At 36.9% G+C, this 20,294-nt stretch overlaps 1 protein-coding gene across 1 annotated transcript in view; it reads right to left on the reverse strand.

The window, feature by feature from the left end:
• LOC134310460 (E3 ubiquitin-protein ligase HECW1) overlaps positions 1-20,294 on the reverse strand; it is a 77,846-nt gene that overhangs the window by 47,849 nt on the left and 9,703 nt on the right. The window contains exons 5-6 of the mRNA XM_062992052.1: positions 10,886-10,961; positions 7,016-7,185 (exon numbers count right to left, since the gene is read on the reverse strand). Coding sequence (XP_062848122.1) covers positions 7,016-7,185; positions 10,886-10,961 — 246 coding nt within the window. The remainder of the gene's footprint in view (positions 1-7,015; positions 7,186-10,885; positions 10,962-20,294) is intronic.

The raw sequence follows: 20,294 nt of genomic DNA on the forward strand, positions 1-20,294 counted from the left end.
TTTTTGAACATGAAGCCTTGCACCATTGCTGAATGTTCTATGTTTACATTCAACTATAAGGTAGGCTGTGATGAGTATTGTAGCTTCCATTTAATCTTTCAATTTATAAGTGTAATTTATTGACTGCTGTGAAATGTGGCACTGTTCTTTAACAATCTGTGATCCGTAATAACAGTCTGTGATTTTTGTAATAATCTGCGATTTTGACCTTTTTTCAAGGTCTGTAAAATTAAGCATATTGTCCAATGAATTAAGTAGGACCCTACTAATGAGTGATTCTATTCAGGTGGTTAAATAATACTGAGATTGCAGTAGTCATTGAAATTTGTGTTGAATTTATAACCATTCATTATCAGATGTGGAGCTATTTAAATAATTCTTGTTTGATTGGTTCATTGCAAACAGCTGAACATTTGCAAATTTGATGATAAACCTAATTTACAATGGAGGTTAAATAATTTTCATTGCAACTATGCAACAAGTTTCAAAACTCATTCAAAACTATTTTTTACGATTCACTGATTCAACTTTTCACTCATTGTTATGCTGATTGCATGATTTGCATTGACAATTGTATTAAATTTGAAAAAAAGCTAAAAAAAAAAAAAAAACTAGTGGCGTTATACAGTACATTTGGTTCCCACTATTTGTAGCTCAATACATGTACATCACATGTTCCATTTGACATACAGTGGAATTTTACAGAAGGCTGTACATGCCTTTTAAGATACATCATGCTTCCTGGCAAACAGTATTACTGAGTCACATCACTCAACTCTCATTATAGCCAAAGTGGTTTCTTCAGTTGTTCCAAAGAAAAAGCTGTAATATTAAGAGTCATTAAGTCATAACACAAATGGATCTGAAACTGTGAATCAAACGTAATTTCTCAAAACACACACAGACACATGCTTTACCTGCAGGTTCTTTTCTAATATGAAGGTAAATAAATAAAGTATATGCTTATTAATCCTGTATTTCTTTAGCTTCTCCTCTAAAGCTTTATAGGAGTATTTGCATTGTTTAAGCATAGCGTCAGACTCACCACAACCCTAACTGCGATAAATCAGGAGGTCTTGCCACGAGTTTATTGACATTAGAGAACAGTCTACACCACCAAATAAATAATGTATGCTGTTGTGCATAAAACCCATCTGCATAAAAGTGTTGTAGTTAACTTCCGACTCATAACTGAGTATATCATAATTGAAATTTTTTTGCCAGTATTTGCTTGATACAAGACTTCAGCCTCTCAACAGTCTATAGTTGCTGTTGTCTGATTTTTCTCTTTATGATGCACTATACGTAATAAGTAGAAGACAGATCTGGACAGCAGGCAAGCCAGTCAAGTGCACACACACTGTGTTTATGAAGCCAGGCTGTTGTAGCCAGTGATGGCATAGTTACCTTTAAAAAGTAACTTAGTTACTTTATTGATTACTTAATTTTAAAAGTAACTTAGTTACTTTATTAATTACTTGATTTTAAAAGTAACTAAGTTAGATTACAAGTTACTTTATTAGTTACATTCAGCAGCTGCGTAGGCGATTGAAGCGTAATAAGAAACAAGAAAGACGCGGAAAACTAAGTCCTCTGTTCACAAGTGTAAGTAAGATAAATAAAATAATTTTTTTAGAGACAAATAAATAACAAAAAGACGATAAATATCCAAAACTTTGGCGAGTGGGGTTTGTAATGAGTCTGTAACTATGGTGATATTACGTCATCACGTCCCCACGTGTAGTACGTAGCAGTGTTGTGTGCACACTGCATACTTCTGTACTGAAAGTATGTACTTCTTTACTGGCTGAGTAGTGCATACTTCCTCCAATCTAGTGCATACTCTGTAAGTATGCGATTTCAGACGCAGCCCGTGACTTAATTGTCGCATAGGCCAGACGTCACTCTCCGAGACTCAAAAATAGTAACGCACAGTAACTTGCCTCCACCTACTGAGGAGACTGAGGTCCTTTGGAGTGTGCCGACCACTGCTAAGATCCTTTTATGACACTGTGGTAGCATCAGCCATCTTCTATGGAGTGGTGTGCTAGGGTGGTGCAATCTCGGAGACAGACAGAAAAAGACTGAGCAAGCTGATCAAGAAAGCGAGCTCTGTCCTGAACTGTCCTCTCGAACCTGTAGAGGAGGTGGGAGAAAGGAGGATGATAGCCAAGCTGTCATCCATTGTGAACATCACCACACATCCACTACATGAGTCTGTAGGGGACCTAACAAGCTCCTTCCAGTACCAGACTCCACCCCATGTGTAAGAAGGAGCGCTACCGCAGGTCCTTCATTCCAGCAGCCATCAGGGCTTACAACAGTAATAATATGTAATAATGTCACTCATACCTATTCCTTCATGTTCATGGTGAAATAAGAGGTGCAATATGTAACTTATTAACAATAAGTGCAATACGTAATATATTTAGCATATCTGAATGTATATATTATTTTTTTAGATATTTTTTTAGAGTAAATAACTACACACTATGTTTGTGATATTTTCACTTATTTGTATTTCTTTCTGTTTTTTCCTGTCTTCATACTGCTGTAACAAGTAAATTTCCCTAAGGGGATCAATAAAGTCTTATCTTATCTTATTTACATTTGAAAAGACCTTCGTTGCTCTGCATTCAACCACTGTATTTGTAATTTTTTGTGAGAAAGGTTGTGCCGCACTAAATGCTGGTATTGCCTTCACTGCTAAGGAAGCATTTTATGCTCCCTCATTATTCAGACAGATTATTGCTTAAAATTAAGGCACTTTACTAGAATTGAGACAGTTATCTTCTCAGGAGTGCACATAGCAAATGAAGTAAAATACTGTCCATGTAGAGAGATCAGTAGCCTTTCAGACAGACCCATTGTCTTATTATTGTCCATTATTAACCTCACTTTGTGTACAGGAGCAATGTCATGCTAGAACTAGAAAGGCTTTTTATTATACACCTGTTAGCAAAAAAAGGTATGACTGAAGCACCTGAACTCAACAAATAGAAGGGGTGTCCACATACTTTTGATAATAAGTTGTAAGTGTGGCATCTATTAGTATGGCTTTGTCAATGTGCAAAAGGGTGGAACAAATGTGCCTATGAGTGTGAGTGTAAGGGGGGGTTACTGTACTTAGAAGCATACTCGTGCTATTTGCATTTGATCAATGGAATGGCTGGCAGGAAGGGCAGGCTGCAATAAGTGGAAGTGCAAACTCTAATCAATCCCTGAAGGAGAAGAGGAAATATGATTTACAGCATGCCGATAGAAGATCCTTTTAAGTGTGTCACAGTCATGCTCACTGCAGCCTGCCTGCTCAGATCTGTGCAAGTACTCATTCAAGTACACCCCCATCCTATATCCATAATCACATAAAGAGAGCAAATTAGCAAAAAAGAAGAAATGAAATGCCATAGTACACCTACTGATTTGCAGCATGTCTAATATGTAGTGTTGAGAAAGATATTTGCCCCCTTTTGATTTTTTTTTTTTTTTGCTCTGTTACACTTTATTTACATTTTATTTTAGATATTTAGATAAAAGACATCCTAAGTGAACACAATAAAAATCAGCAATTGTTTTTATTATATAAAGGGAAAAAGCATGATTTGGCTTTGGGTACAAATAAGAGTTGAATATTTATTAAATGTATCTATCAAATGTATCTATCTACACTACCCATATCCACAAGCTAAGAAATAATAATGCATTTAAATCACACACTGCATATTACTGCTTGTAAGCCAGAAATAAAAATCTTTTTAAATTATGTTGTGGGAAGGGGAATTTATCTCTGGAGTATGTATGAGAGGGTCGTAGGTTTAAATCCCAGCTCTGAAATGGTGCCACTGTTGTGCTTTTGAGCAACACCCTTAACTTCTAAGATTAATGGTGAGGACGGAAAAAGTAGTGATTGGTCGTGTCTGAGAGACAGAGAGAGCTTATATTCTGGATTTAGCACCATCTGATTTCCACCTTTTTGGATCACATAAAAAAGCTTTATGGGGAAGAAGATTTTCATGTGATGATGATGTGAAAGCAGCAGTGCATCAGTGACTACGTGCTAATTTTTTGCTGATGGAATTCAAAAGTAGGTACGGCGCTGGGAAAAATGCATCAAAAGGTGACTGTAGAAAAGTGATGTCATTTGTTCTAACAATTCTTAATAAATAGAGTAAAAAAAAAGTGCGAAAACTTTTTGAAGAACCGTCGTACTTATAAATGTCAAAAGCTGTAAGAAATATTAAAGCCAACTAATAAAATGCTAGGTTGCTGCCAAAATATTTTTGATCTAACTGATATTTCGGCCAGCTCGGGTCTGTTTCTGTCATCAGCTGTGGGAGCCTGTTATCCCACGATGCAGAAACATTAATAAGAGTTAAAACAGTTTTAATGGTTAGAATTGTGTTAGAAGGGGCCGCTTAGGTGGCGCAGCGGTAAAACCACTTGCTGCAACCAGACTGGGATCTCGAATACATTGTATCGTATCGAATCTCAGCTCTGCCTTGCCGGCTGAAGGCTGAGCGGCCACATGAACAACAATTGGGCGGGTGGTCTCTCTCTGTCAGACTGGTGCAATTACGATCCTGCTGGCTGATTTGAGGCGCATGCACAGAGATGGGGAAGGAGTGCTCTTAGGGTGTGTCTCTCCGTACACAACGCTAGGTGGCACAACACTCGTCAATGTGTGGGTGATAAGATGCATGCGGCTTGCTGCCCATGTGTCGGAGGGGGCATGGGTTAGCTTCGATCTCCTCGATCAGAGCAGGTATCGGCATAGGCAGAGAGGGAGTACGATGCAATTGGGCAATTGGACGCGCTAAAGGGGGAGAAAAAGGGGAGAAAATGCAAAAATTGTGTTAGAAGCATTTGTGTTTGTAGTTGTGCTCAAAATGATGTAGCGCATTGCACAATTTGTGTTTGTGTTTATGCTGAATTTATAAGTTACCATTTTCGTTAAATGTGTTGTTTGGTGACCTCTCTGTTCTGTTCACTTGTTCAGCAAGTTGATAAAAGAGCGTTAGATTTCGTTATATTTCCTTACATTTTGTCAACGCCACAATACTATTAACAAATCTATTTTTGTAGTGACATATTGCAGATTAAGCCTGTAAACATAGGACATACAATAAAATAGGCTTTGGGCATCCCTAAATGCTTTATTATGGAAATAAATAAATCCTTTTTGCAATAAAGGACTATATTTGACCGCAATGTGTTTTTAACTGTTTATGAGGAAATCTGTGAAATTTGAGCGGGAGAGAGCGAGAGAGAGCGAGAGAGAGCGAGAGAGAGCGAGAGAGAGCATTTGGCAATATAATATACTGTATTCATAATGCACTCCTTTTGCAAATACCAAACCTTGGTTTCGTTATAAAAATCCCTCTGATCATTCCAGTTCCTCCTCTATAATATCAGAAAGATTCAGCCACTGGTTTTAATGGAAGCTACTCAGATTCTTTTCTAGATCTTTCCATGTCCAACACCTGTCACTAGCAGGATGCCTGGTTCTGATTCTGCACAAGCCTTGCCTCATTACCCATCTGCTGTGTTCTCCTCACTTGCTGCCTGTAGTTGCTTACATGCAAGTTAAGACAGTGATGTTTGCCTACAAAGCCAAAAAGGACCAGTCTCTATGTACCTTAGAGAACTTAAGAACTCAAGAAAAACAGGCATTAGGGCACTTCTCTGTACTACCACTCATAACAACTGAGTCTCTTGCTGTATTCAAAAATGACTAAAGAACTGACAGTACTGAATTGTAGTTAACCTTGCATTTACTAATGCCTCTACTGGTGTGTACTTGTACCAGAGTAAGAAAGGGAAGCAAATCTGTAAGTCGCTGTTGTTAAGTACTGTATTTCTAAGAAAACACTGTCTACAGTAAATGTAATTGTCACTTAAATGACAGGGTAGTATTACAAATAATAGCTGCCATATGATGTATATTGTATGATGATGTACAGTATATTAAAAGTGTTTTCCAAACAGCATTGCTCTTTCTGAACACAGAATGCGATATCCATGTATTCAATTTCAAATGCAAGTGGGCAAAGTATTATGGGAAATCCTTAGTGCTTGTGCACATCAGCTGAGGCTCCAAACAGCAGGATTCCTGGCAGCCTTGATGCCTCCATTAACTCTGAGAAAAGTCTCAGTGAGGAGATTACATGTCAGGGGATTTCTGCATGTTCAGCTCTGCACTGAAACTTGTACAGAGCTATATTTTACATTCATGATGTATTTATACCATACAATTGTATATGTGTAACTATATACAGTATGTGTTATATTTCATTTAAGGTTAGGACTCATGGGCTGCTGAAAATCTACTGGGAGTTATCTGTTGGACAGGATTACATTTACATTTGGGAATTTAGCAGACGACTTACAAAGCAGCTTGCAATAATCACTAAATTTAATGCAAGCAGTTGAGGAATAAGGGCTGTGCTAAAGACCCAACAGTGGCAGTCTGGTGGTAGTGGGGCAGCATGTTAAGCAACTAGTGCAGGCTTTTAATAACATCTTGATTGAACTATTGCAGTACTAATACTACTACTACTACTACTAATAATAATACTATTATTATTATTATTATTATCATTAATAATAATAATACTAATAAATAATAAACAATAATAAATAATAGTACTAATAATACTAATAATACTAATACTACTAATAATAATACTATTATTATTAATAATAATAATAATAATAATAATAGTACTAGTACTGCAGTACTAGCTGGAGGTCCTATAGTTTAATAAAAAAAAGCTTCATTTAGGATGTTGTAACTTGATGATGTTACTAGGATAAAGTCTGGTCATGTTACCCCATATTGATAATTTTCATAATCATAAACCTGAGTATAATCTTACAAAAACCCTGACAGTGTGCAAGTATTCCTAGAAGAATTGATGCTGTTTTGAAGGCAAAGAGTGGTCACACCAAACTGTCTGCTGTCTTTTGTACATTATTGAAACATAAATAAGAAGTACAAGAAATAAGTTGATCTAACCTCTCGTTTCCATACAGGGTTGATGGTGTTGCAGATGATGCCAGATCTTTTCTCTTGACCATGGTGGGGAAGAGCAGGGAAAATACTGTGCTTCCCAGGCTGGATTGCAATCTTCAGATACGGATCAGGATTAAAGAACATCCCCTTTTTCAAACCCACTGCCTGGATGTCTAGCATGGAAAGAAGAGAAAGACAGTATGCAACATTTTGATTTTTTGCAGTATAAAGCAAGAATTTCAAATATAATATTTAAAGTTATAGGATATAATAGTATAATTGGTAAGAGAAATACAAATATTACAACAGAAAAGAAACGTTTTGCTGCATTTATAGTTTTGTTAGGTGTTTGATATACAAACATCAGAGCCATTTTGTCGGGTTGTGGTAGTAAAGGTTAGTTAAATTTTTAGTGGAAAATGAAGAAAAAAAGTTCATTAAACTATGACTTAAGTAATATACAGTATGTTATTGCCACTCCACTAGGTGACAGTAGTGAGTAGCAAAACTATGTAAAAGTAGAAGGCTTAATCTAATCTAGTACAGGAGTCCTACAAATACAGTTGGTTTTATTATGGGCAATCAATACAAAAATACAAAATTCAGCTTCAAAATTCATGTTACATAAACTAAATATTTGTACTCAGTCCAAGTGTAAAACTTTTTAAAACTATGCCTTTGTTAGACTGGCAATCCCACTGTGAACATCCAGTATCATAAATTTACATTTTATACCAAAACTAAGTGCAAACTGTCCCAAAAGGTAGTGGATACAAAGGACACAAAGATGATCTAACCCTGTTTAATACTGTACACTAAATAATCTGTGAGAAGTTTTGAGGTTACGAATGTGTAAGTCACTAAAAATGGCAGAGGACTGTATTACTTAGATTATAGATTATAGGAACTCAAACACATGAATGTTGCTAATTTACTCATTTTAATATTGTACTGTTTATATGAGTTGGTATGATCTTTCGTAACGACTTTAAGAAAAGACTTATCCCCATGTACTTTATATGTTGGAGCATTAGAGGTAAGTAATCTTGCTACTTTAATGATCCTGTTCTAACAGTATCACTTGTTTCTACTTGGGTCAGCTGTACTGTGTATCAGAGATCAGTCTGGACTAAGCTTCTGTTAAGGGTTGATGTAGAGGAATTACCTCTCCGTTCACTGAGCAGTGTGAGTGGAAAGCATGTATCTCTGTAATGTGTATATTTGTCTAACAGCATTCTAAAGAGGTCCAAGGCTTGAGAAGTGGCTATGAATAAAATAGGAGGGCATATTAGCAGAGGTAATGGACAGAATTCTAGATTTGGCGCTGTGTGAATATGTAAAAAAAATACTATTTACTATTAAAGTGTGTGGTGGATTTTATCTTAAAAAAGAAATACCAAAAGACAATAAATATAGAAAATTAGGAAATTTAAACATAAAGATTACTGGCCGGTCTTTTTTTTATTATGTATTAAAAAGTAGTTCAGTAAATAATGACTTTTTGTAAAATTATGTGGTAGTTGCATTTAAGTTCGGTAGCAATTCAAACTGAATAAATTTTGTTTACCAGAAATGCTTTGTCAAGATTAAGAACTGTCTGTAAAAGGTTTAGTAATTAAAACAATTTAATAAACCTTTTTTAGTCTGCCTGATGTTAAAAAAGATATTTGTATTTGTTGGCATTAATTATACCGAGTCCCTGTTGACTGCAGCTTGTTTAGAACACAGCAGGCTGTCTACTCACAGGCAGAACAGAATAAAGGACATCTTTAGTGATATATTTAAAACTATCATTTATTTTAAAATCACCAAATGGATTAGACCAGTGGTTAGGATTAGACCCCTCAACAGGGGGGCTGGGACCCACTAGATGGCCTCAGAGAGACCGGACAGGGGTCCGATTCATTTTAGTAAGAAAAGTAAAAATAATCACACATGATGGGATGGGAAAATCAACAGGCTGTTAGCATACAGCAGATCTCCTGGTGTAATATAAATCTGTTTTAAACGACCTATAGCTGACTCTAGGGTTTTAAACATGAACAAATGTGATTGTTTTCAGCAGTGATAGTCAACATCACTATACATGGGCCGAGACTGAGAACTGAGAATGACATGCGGCTTGCTCTATCCGAAATCTCTCCTCGTATCTAAGGAATAATCTTCAGCAGCAGTTGTCGCACTGATAACTGAATCCCTGCCCAATTTTTCAAGGAGCGATTGTAGGCCTGGGTAAAATATTTAGCAAGCTAACGAATGTATGTTTGAAAACAACACTGTCATCCTTGCTGAAAGCGTGAGAATATATATATATATTTTTTAACAAAAAGTTTATTTAAGACTATTGTATCTTAAAGATTCAGTGTCTGCATACGTTCGAAATGAATCATCAAGATTCAGTATTGAAGCCTTACACAATCTACCACAAGTCATTTACAAAAGCCGTGATGCAATAGCTTTTCATTTACATGCAGCTTACAAAATTCAATGATTACTGAGTAGAGATCAGACAGGCAACTACAGTCTGAGTAGTTAAAGACATGCTATACTACATACTGTATTATTATTATTATTATTATTGATGTGTGTGTGTGAGAATGTGAGTCTATGCCCAAGCTTAGTTGAATTTTAATGGTAGAGCTCAAAGAGAATTATTTACAAGCATAGCCCAGAACCAAGTTATTGGTTAGGGTGCTAAAGTTGTTAGGATTCGGAGGTGACGTGTGGTGCTGATGTTAACTATTGCTTAACAGAGTACCTCCGTTGTAACACAGAGGCCAGATAGGAAGGACAAGTCACTATGTCACAGTTTATGGACACCTTGATATTTTACCAAATTTTTAACAATTATTATTATTTATAATAATAAGTAGTAATATCATTAGTATTGGAATTGCAAAACAATTGCTGAACTATTTGGTTGCTAAATAAACCTAGTGCAAACTGGAGACCTGGTTAAAACATAAGTAATTTATTCATAGGTAACTGGCCAGTAACAGATTACAAGAAAAATGGTTAGTCTGTTAGGATCTTTTTTATTTGCAAATCATCTAATACAATAAAACAACAATGTCAATCAATTTGGCAAATTTACATTTGTAGGGACAGTGATAGCCTAGTGGGTAGACCTTTGGACTTTCAGTTGAAAGGTTTAGTTCCCAGCTCTGCCATGCAGCCACTGTTGGGCCCCTAATCAAGGCCTTTAACCCTGTCTGCTCCAGGGGTGCCGTAATATGGTTGACCCTGTGCTCTGACCCCAGCTTTAAACAATCTGGAATATGCGAAGAAAGAATTTCGTTGTACTGTACACCTGTACATATGACAAGTAAAAGCATTCTTCTTCTTCTTTGTACTGTATCACCCATGTTCATCTTTAACTGCTACTTTTCAGCAATACTGAAAAGTGAAAAAAGACATTGTCCTTATGTGGGTGGTGCAACAGTGACTAAATGGTTAAGACGCTAGACACTTTGGAAGGTTTTGGGTTTAGGTATAAGCCCCACCAAGTTGCAAGTCAGTAAGACAGTTTTCCACAACAAAAATTATAATAATAATGTACGGCATATCGGGCATATAAGCTGGTAAGAGTGCATACTAAATCTTGCATTATTATTAACTGTCATCAAGTTGATTTTAACTGCTACAGGCCATATGGATAGTGTTTCTCCATAATATCCAGTCTTTTTTGGACAAAATGCACAAAAATGTGCAATGTTTTTACACTATCTGTAAAAGAATGTAAAGCCTACCCTCCACTTAAAAAAGCAGAGCATGTACCAAACTCAAATTGTCCATTTCCATTTAAAGCTAATAGCAGTGGAACAGCAGGCAGTTTGGAAGGAAAAAGTGAAGAATTGACCCCAGTTGACTCACCTGACAGGCAGAAGTTGATAAGCCTTCTGCTTCCTTGACTCTGACTGACATCCTGACACACCACTGGTTTCAACACCTACAATACACAGAAGGAGGAAAAATTTGTTTCTTTTTTTATTTCATTAGTGGTTAGCCATGATCTATTATTAGCTTTTCATTTTGTCTGTACTAAGATTAAGAAAGCAGGGCAAATATTGTAAATCAAAAGGCTGTGGACACCTTCCTACTCTTTATCCTCTCCTACCCTGTAATTTTCTTCTTTCCATTTTTTGGACTTGGCACAGTCTGTATGCTGGATGCTCTACCTGATGCAACCCTCTTTATTTTCATGCCAGCACTGACAGCACACTGACAGTGCATCTCCTAAGGGCTAGGCTGTTTGGCCATTCCTCCTCCCTCTTCAAAAATAGCCAATTATGTCTGTGCAGATGCCCAACCAGCCGATAGAACTGCTGAAATTTGAACCTCGGATCTCAGCGTGGTGGGCTAGCATGATTTTACCACTGACTACCTGAACTCCCTCCCATACACTAATACTAATAAGCAATTATAGCAATACTGGCTGATGATTGAAAATAATTTGTTAGCTGTGCCCTATTGTAATGTACAGGAAAAGATGGACAAGGTAGGGGAAAAAAGAAACCCTCTCAGACATTTATGAGCAATCTGCCATTACCACACAGTTCTACTGCTCTTTGCTCATTAGCATTTGTGAATGTGTGACTTTAATGAATTATTTTAACATAAGTAATTTAATAAAAGACAAGTGGGTAGATAACTGCAATTTCAATTCATCTGTTCATTTAATAAAATATTAATTCATTTAGTTACTCATCTAAAAGAGCCACTTTATCCCACAGCTAGTAACTGGAGTGTCTTGTATTACTGGACAAAGGCAGCAGCAGAACTACCAGTGCAGAACCAAGCACATTTGCCTTTATTTATTTAAATCTATTAACCTGGTCAACAAACTTGGTGCATTGCAGAATCCCGGACAGGGAACCAATCCATATCAGAGCATCACACACTGACACATTGTCATCTACACCTGTCGGCAGTTTACAAAATCTAGTCCACCAGTCTAGAGTATGTGGGGGGAAAAACCCCCACAAAGACACAGACAGGGAGAACTTTGATTTGTGTAGCACCCACACTACCTACTGCTCCATTGTGCCACCAGTTTACTTCACTCCATTTGTTTTAATTTAATTTATTTCAATAGTAGAATTCTTATGTATTTTTGTATTCAATTTCTGAACATTTAATTTAGAAAGTTCATATAGAATGAATTTGATTCAATCTTTAATTCAAGTAGATGTTTTGATTTTACATTTACATACTTCATACTGATTTATATTGGATTAGATTCAGGTCATTGTGCAGAGTTCAAGTACAGAGCCAACGAAATGCAGTAGCATCTAACCAGAAGTGTAAGATAGAGATTATTTGTGTGATTGAGGAGATATACAGTGTATCACAAAAGTGAGTACACCCCTCACATTTCTGCAGATATTTAAGTATATCTTTTCATGGGACAACACTGACAAAATGACACTTTGACACAATGAAAAGTAGTCTGTGTGCAGCTTATATAACAGTGTAAATTTATTCTTCCCTCAAAATAACTCAATATACAGCCATTAATGTCTAAACCACCGGCAACAAAAGTGAGTACACCCCTTAGTGAAAGTTCCTGAAGTGTCAATATTTTGTGTGGCCACCATTATTTCCCAGAACTGCCTTAACTCTCCTGGGCATGGAGTTTACCAGAGCTTCACAGGTTGCCACTGGAATGCTTTTCCACTCCTCCATGACGACATCACGGAGCTGGCGGATATTCGAGACTTTGCGCTCCTCCACCTTCCGCTTGAGGATGCCCCAAAGATGTTCTATTGGGTTTAGGTCTGGAGACATGCTTGGCCAGTCCATCACCTTTACCCTCAGCCTCTTCAATAAAGCAGTGGTCGTCTTAGAGGTGTGTTTGGGGTCATTATCATGCTGGAACACTGCCCTGCGACGCAGTTTCCAGAGGGAGGGGATCATGCTCTGCTTCAGTATTTCACAGTACATATTGGAGTTCATGTGTCCCTCAATGAAATGTAACTCCCCAACACCTGCTGCACTCATGCAGCCCCAGACCATGGCATTCCCACCACCATGCTTGACTGTAGGCATGACACACTTATCTTTGTACTCCTCACCTGATTGCCGCCACACATGCTTGAGACCATCTGAACCAAACAAATTAATCTTGGTCTCATCAGACCATAGGACATGGTTCCAGTAATCCATGTCCTTTGTTGACATGTCTTCAGCAAACTGTTTGCGGGCTTTCTTGTGTAGAGACTTCAGAAGAGGCTTCCTTCTGGGGTGACAGCCATGCAGACCAATTTGATGTAGTGTGCGGCGTATGGTCTGAGCACTGACAGGCTGACCCCCCACCTTTTCAATCTCTGCAGCAATGCTGACAGCACTCCTGCGCCTATCTTTCAAAGACAGCAGTTGGATGTGACGCTGAGCACGTGCACTCAGCTTCTTTGGACGACCAACGCGAGGTCTGTTCTGAGTGGACCCTGCTCTTTTAAAACGTTGGATGATCTTGGCCACTGTGCTGCAGCTCAGTTTCAGGGTGTTGGCAATCTTCTTGTAGCCTTGGCCATCTTCATGTAGCGCAACAATTCATCTTTTAAGATCGTCAGAGAGTTCTTTGCCATGAGGTGCCATGTTGGAACTTTCAGTGACCAGTATGAGAGAGTGTGAGAGCTGTACTACTAAATTGAACATACCTGCTCCCTATGCATACCTGAGACCTAGTAACACTAACAAATCACATGACATTTTGGAGGGAAAATGACAAGCAGTGCTCAATTTGGACATTTAGGGGTGTAGTCTCTTAGGGGTGTACTCACTTTTGTTGCCGGTGGTTTAGACATTAATGGCTGTATATTGAGCTATTTTGAGGGAAGAATAAATTTATACTGTTATATAAGCTGCACACAGACTACTTTTCATTGTGTCAAAGTGTCATTTTGTCAGTGTTGTCCCATGAAAAGATATACTTAAATATCTGCAGAAATGTGAGGGGTGTACTCACTTCTGTGATACACTGTATGTACAGTAGTAACAGATATTGCTGTCTATATTTACAGAGTGAATGATGAAAAGTGACTAAAAATGACTAAAATGCACAGAAATGTTGTGGTCATGACTGAGTATAAATAAAATATAGTACATAAGTATTCCAGATATATACTGTATATATACACAATGTATACATTATTGTTTGTGCTGGTGAAAATAGTGCAATAGTGCATTGTGCAAAAACTGATGTGCAAATTTGCAAATACGGACAGTATGTACAGATAAAATGGTACATTTATTAATCCAGGTACATTTTAAATCAACTTGTATAAATTAAGCAAAGTTTATTATTAATTTAGCTTAAATTTTCAGTTCACTTTTATTCAGTTCAGTTAATTCGCCTGAGTTTATTAAAATTGGTTTAATTTAGCACAGTTCACCTGGTTCAGTTTATTTTGTACAGTTTAGTCTAAATATATTGTGTTTATATAAATTATTATAGACCTTTTATTTACTACTAGGATGTTTGCCATACAAGGCTTTTTAAACAGATTTATGTCATTCAAGTCACCCAAATCCTTTCAGCAGCTCTTGAAAGCCATTGTACAATCCAACATACAAGGAAGCTTCCAAAAAGCACAAAAGATCATGTTCATGATAAAAATAAAAGCTAATGACCGAAGGGGAAAGCAGGTGTTCAGCAAACAATAAAATGAGATGCAAATCCTGTCTCATTTCCTGTTAAACATTGGGGGCATAAACCCATCCCCCCAAAATCCCAAAAACATAGCAGTACCAAGCTACAGATTAAATAATAAAACACCCAACCTGCTGGTGCTTGAAACCACAGCTACAAAAAACATTGTAACCAAAATAAACAATGTCCATGGGGTTTTTGACACAAAGGATTTAATTCAGCTTACACCGGGTGGCTGGGGACCAATGAAGCAAACAGTGTTCATGGGTAGGGCTTCAAACAGTGATCAAGCTGAAGGTGGTACAGTGTATAATGCATTGTTGTTAAATAATGTTGCTTTATCCTACATGTTATATCTTAAGTATGTTGGGAGATTTATAATGTATTAGTGGTAGCCTAGCTGATGAAAACTGAATACTGGACTAGTAATCATAGGGACACTGGTTCTGACTGCTAGGCTTGTAATTAATTATTTTAACACTGGGCTAATAATTCATCTGGATGCACTTGAAACATATACTCTATATGAACAAAAGTATTTGGTCACCTGACCCTGAAGGCATCTCAAAAAAGTTTAAAGTGTCTACAGGAATTTCTGCCTATTTAGTCAAGAGAGCATTTGTATGGCTGGCCACTGATATTGGTCAAGAAAGCTAAACAGATGTTCCAGTTTATTCCAAAGCTGTTCAGTATGGCTGAGGTCAGGGCTCTGTCCAGGCCACCTGAGTTTCTTTAAACCAAGCTTTTCTTCATGTCTTTATAGACATGATTTGTGTTGAAATAACATGCACTAAATCACATCTATTGTGTGCAGTTGTGCTACCCAGTAAATTGCAGTGAAGCCAGTATGTGTAAATGACACAAAACTGTGTTATAACCTGTAACCTGGTGTGTGTGAGGGGGTGATGGCCAATGATTGATTAATACTTCCTCAAAAAGGTTTGGCTACCATCTGCCAAGTATAATTAAAGTACAACCTGTTTCCACAGCGATTCTGAATTGGATAATCAGTTTTGCCACTGAAAGCTTTATAGGAAATGATTTTATTCATTGTTAGCCATAGGTTCTAGAAAACACTTACAGATCAGGGCACACAAGGTCAGATGCTCTGCTGGCCTTCTACTGCCAAGAGGCTGTGTAAAATGAGTTATTGAATCCAGTTACAGCACTTAAGCTTAGTCATGAGTTATATACTAACCCTTTGTGCTCAGCTTTACTGTATGAGTAATTGTAAGAGGCATTTTTTGGAGGACACCATATGTGTATCTGTTATTTGTGTGCTTGAGTGCATAGACGTTGGAGGTAGAGGGAGAAAGTCAAGTTTCATAAGGGACAGGAACAGTAGAGGTAAATGTATTCAACCACTATAAGTGTGATATATTTACACACACACTGATTTGTGGCTTGTTTATGGCTTACATTTTTATATGGCTTCTTTATGGCTTAATACTTATAAACAAAGCATGTAATTGACAGTAAGAAATAAATACTTTTTTGCAGTTTTGTGCTTCAGGTTTGACATTTGTTTATGGCTTTGCATTTTTATATGGCTTCTTTATGTCTTAATACTTATAAATATAAACAAAGCATTGACAAATTGACAGTAAAAAATACACATTTACATGCAGTTTTGTGCCCAGTTTCTCAAGTTTTGTCTATTCATTTTCAATGGGTTTCAACTCTGAAAATTGGCTGCAAGTCAGGAGAAAGCAGCACCTTTACACTAACATTTTTTTCGGAAGTATTTGGATTTCTTTTTGCCGTAACTTTTTGTGTGTTTTTAAAACAAATTCACCTTTATTATGTCCAGGTACATTGCTCCACTTATAATTCCTTTGATTACACATCATGCCTGAGAACTATTCGAAATCAATATCTGAATACAATGGTACCCTGTAATTCAACGTCCCCTTCGAAACTTAACGCCCTTCGTCGAGTCTTTTGTACCCTTAAACCCAACGTTTCCCTTAAACACATGTTCAGTTTGTTTTTTCAAAAATTACTTATTTAATTTCAAATTAACAGTGAACAGTCATTTTGTTCAGCGCTCGGCTTGAGTGGTGCGTTAATTTGTCATCAAAGTGTGCATATGAGACAAATCTGCATTTGTGTGGAATAACCATCAGATTAACTCAGTCTATAAATGTCAAAAACAACCCCATTATTTGACATATGCCTAAAATATATAAGTCCACGGGACCATGGAACGCATTAACAGATTTCTCATACATCCTTATAGGAAAAAATACTTTGAAACTCAATGCCTTTTAAACTCAACACCACTCCCAGGACCAGTTGACGTTGAGTTTCAAGGTACTGTAGTAACACTGTAGTACATTGATCTCATCCATGATTTACCATGAGTGTGATGTTATTGGAATCATAAGCACAACACTTTTTTCTTCAAACAAGCTGAGCTGAGTTTTGCTGAGCTTTTTTGTGCCAATTAAAAATTGCATAAATTACCATACACTGTTGTAAACACGTTCTAAATGCTCATGTGCAAAACTTAGACTATTACTTATTTCATTTCTATTACTTGTTTCCTGTGTTTAACTGTTGTTCCTGATGTTTTCAGGTTATCCTGCAACGTTTTTAAGCTATCATTTCTCTCACCTTAATAATTAGTCAGAGAACATGTAAATGTTATGTAGACTGTTATTGTTCTATAAAGTTGTTACATGAAAGCTTTAAGCTAATAATATTTTTTAAATGATAACACAGCTCATACATACATAAATACATACATAATAAATAAATACATACATTCATAAAGGTGACAATTAGAGATGGGACGATCGATCGGCTATGAATCGGTATCGGCCGATTTTTAATCAAAATATGCTATCGGCGATCGGCGATATTTCCTAAAAGTAGCCGATCCGATCATGTGATATATAAAGATCATGTTAAGTTAACAGCTCAGTGGATTGATCCAGACTTTGAGCTACGAAGCACCAACCATCACATCACCATTCATCAACAATCGTACAGAAACCATCGTGAAAGCTCTTACGATGTAATTTTGCTGATTGTAATATTTACTTTAAAAAGATAATTCAACCCGGTCACATCTGAGTCGATTCTATCAGCACGTTATATAAACTCCTGGTTCACTTTGGTACATCGTAAGCGGTTCTTACTTGTGATGTAGATGAGAACAGAAAACGTTACAGAGCCAATCAGAGGCAAAAGTTTATTCATTACCAAATTTGTTAGTTCAGGATCATCTGCTGAACTTTTAGAAAACTTTTAGCTCCTTAGACGGAACAAGTCTGACGGTCGGTTACAGATCTGTGGTAATAGCAGTTTAATTAAGCTTTTTAATTAAGCTTTTTAATGTAAGAGTCACACAAAATGTTCTGTAGTAGTTGGTGTTCATTTAAAACCACGACATTTAATTAATAACAGTAAACACGGAGAGATAACCGAGAAGAGAAACTTACGCTTCACATAAAAACGAATCAACTCATGAATCAATGAATCACTTATAGCGATACTGTGAACAAAGCGTATCTTCTAAAGGCACAAACACACAACACACACACACACACACACACACACACACACACACACACACACACACACACACACACACACACACACACACACACACTGCTCCGGTTTATCTTTACTGTGAGGCTCTTTTTACGTTTATTTACTGCTAATCCACCGACCCCCCCCCCCCCCTCCCCCTCCCTGAAAGGAGATCGGAGATCGGAATCGGTGCCAAAAACCCCGATCGGTCCATCTCTAGTGACAATGTATTTCTATATTTGAAGTTATATGTAGAAATGTAGAATGTACACAAAAGCACCAAAACCTGTATGCATTAAAAATATACAATGTCCTAAAAAACAAAGGAACCAATTTTATATGCATTGTGTTTGGTAAATTCTAATGTTAATTTGTGCTAATTCTGCTTCATGTCATGTTCTAAGAGACTAATTGATGTAGGAATTAAAACACACACACACACACACACACACACATTTATCTCTTCACTCATACATATTCCATTGCTCTGAGAAACCATAATCACAGACAATACAAACTAACCCACACTGAGAAACCCAGCCATAAATCATAACCTGTCCCAGTCTCAAATATACAATTTCATGGCACGATTTTCATTTTCCTAAAACAATGGTGTAGTTCTGTGCAGATTTTAGATGTACTTCCTCCAAATGTCATCATTATGAAAGAAATAGCAAATCTCATCCCCGAGGGGCAACTTGCATCAGCTCAGAATGATTGAGTCCTGTACTGAGAAGGAGGGGTTCACCGATCTCTCCTGTCAGCATCATCGTCTAAGCTTGGGATATTTGATCCTAAAGGACGAACTGAACAATATTGTAGAAATCTGCTTACACTGAGATAAGCTATGAGGTAGCTGCATGTGCCAGAGGCAGACAGCTACTGTAAAGGTGTTTTTCTGGCTTTTCTAACAGGGTGTGATGGTGATAAGGAATGGATGTCTAAGGCATTCAAAAAATGATACACTATGGCGAAGTCTGTGGATACCCCTTTTAATTTTTGAGTTTAGGTATTTCAGCCAGACCCATTGCTAATACAAACAATAAATTACACTTTGTGGCAAAGGTTTGTGAAATGCCCTTTACTGTTCTAGCATGACTGTGTTATAGTATGACATTTTATAGTGGTGGTTCAGTGGTTAAAGAGAACAGTTACATATAACTGTAATTTTGGAGCTGTTTAAAGCTCTATTATTTCAAATAAACAAATAATTTCAAACAAATAATAAATATTGTAAAAAATGTTTCTTATACATTTAAGGGCACAGGTCCGAAGTATGTTCATGACTTGTACCCCAGCTTTATGAGTAGGCTAATGACCTAATGCATCTTTGATCACAATAAAGCTCATAATAAAATATGACACTTCTAAGCATAAACAAATAATAGTTAATTTAATTAATAATTCAAAAAAATAATTAGCATTTGTTTGTATTGTGCCCTTGGTTAAAAAAATTTTTTATTTAAGTTTTGGATCCAATGTTTCAATTAGTTTTTATTTTCTTTCTTTTTTTTGCTGTGTTTTTATTGATTTATTTATAAAATTTATTAATAATACAATTAAAGCTAAAGACTAATTATAAACCAAAAAAGTACATTAAAAAGCAAGAAAACAAATAATTTTTTACAATAAAATGATTTTGAACCCACTAAATAAAACTGACTTTGTTACATAATGACCAGAAGCATTTATCATCTACTCTTATGGTTAACCCAAGTCAGTTGTAGAAAACATCATGATGCAATGAATGCTGTACCTTCACCGAGTCAGGAATGCAGGTGACTGAGCACTCGTTCCTCCTTCTTGTCCTCCTTCTCCCATTGATTCTACGGGGCGACATCGGCCCAAAACTGCCACCAAAATTGCACTTAATGACAGAAATTGTGGCTGAATGGAATGTATCCGTATAGACCGAGCGCTGTGCTATTCAACTGAGGATTCTCTCTCTTTCTGATCTGGCCTCTTTGTCCCTGCTTCCGCCAGAGGTTATTTTTAAATGCTGTTCCCAAGAAAGGGCATTGGGATCAAGTTTGGGGTGCTCAGCATTTGCAGACATGCTGCAGCATGATGCCAGTGAGATGCTGTAGCCTAATC

The sequence above is a fragment of the Trichomycterus rosablanca genome, chromosome 3 (genome assembly GCF_030014385.1).
Source record: "Trichomycterus rosablanca isolate fTriRos1 chromosome 3, fTriRos1.hap1, whole genome shotgun sequence".
Taxonomy (NCBI): Eukaryota; Metazoa; Chordata; class Actinopteri; order Siluriformes; family Trichomycteridae; genus Trichomycterus; species Trichomycterus rosablanca.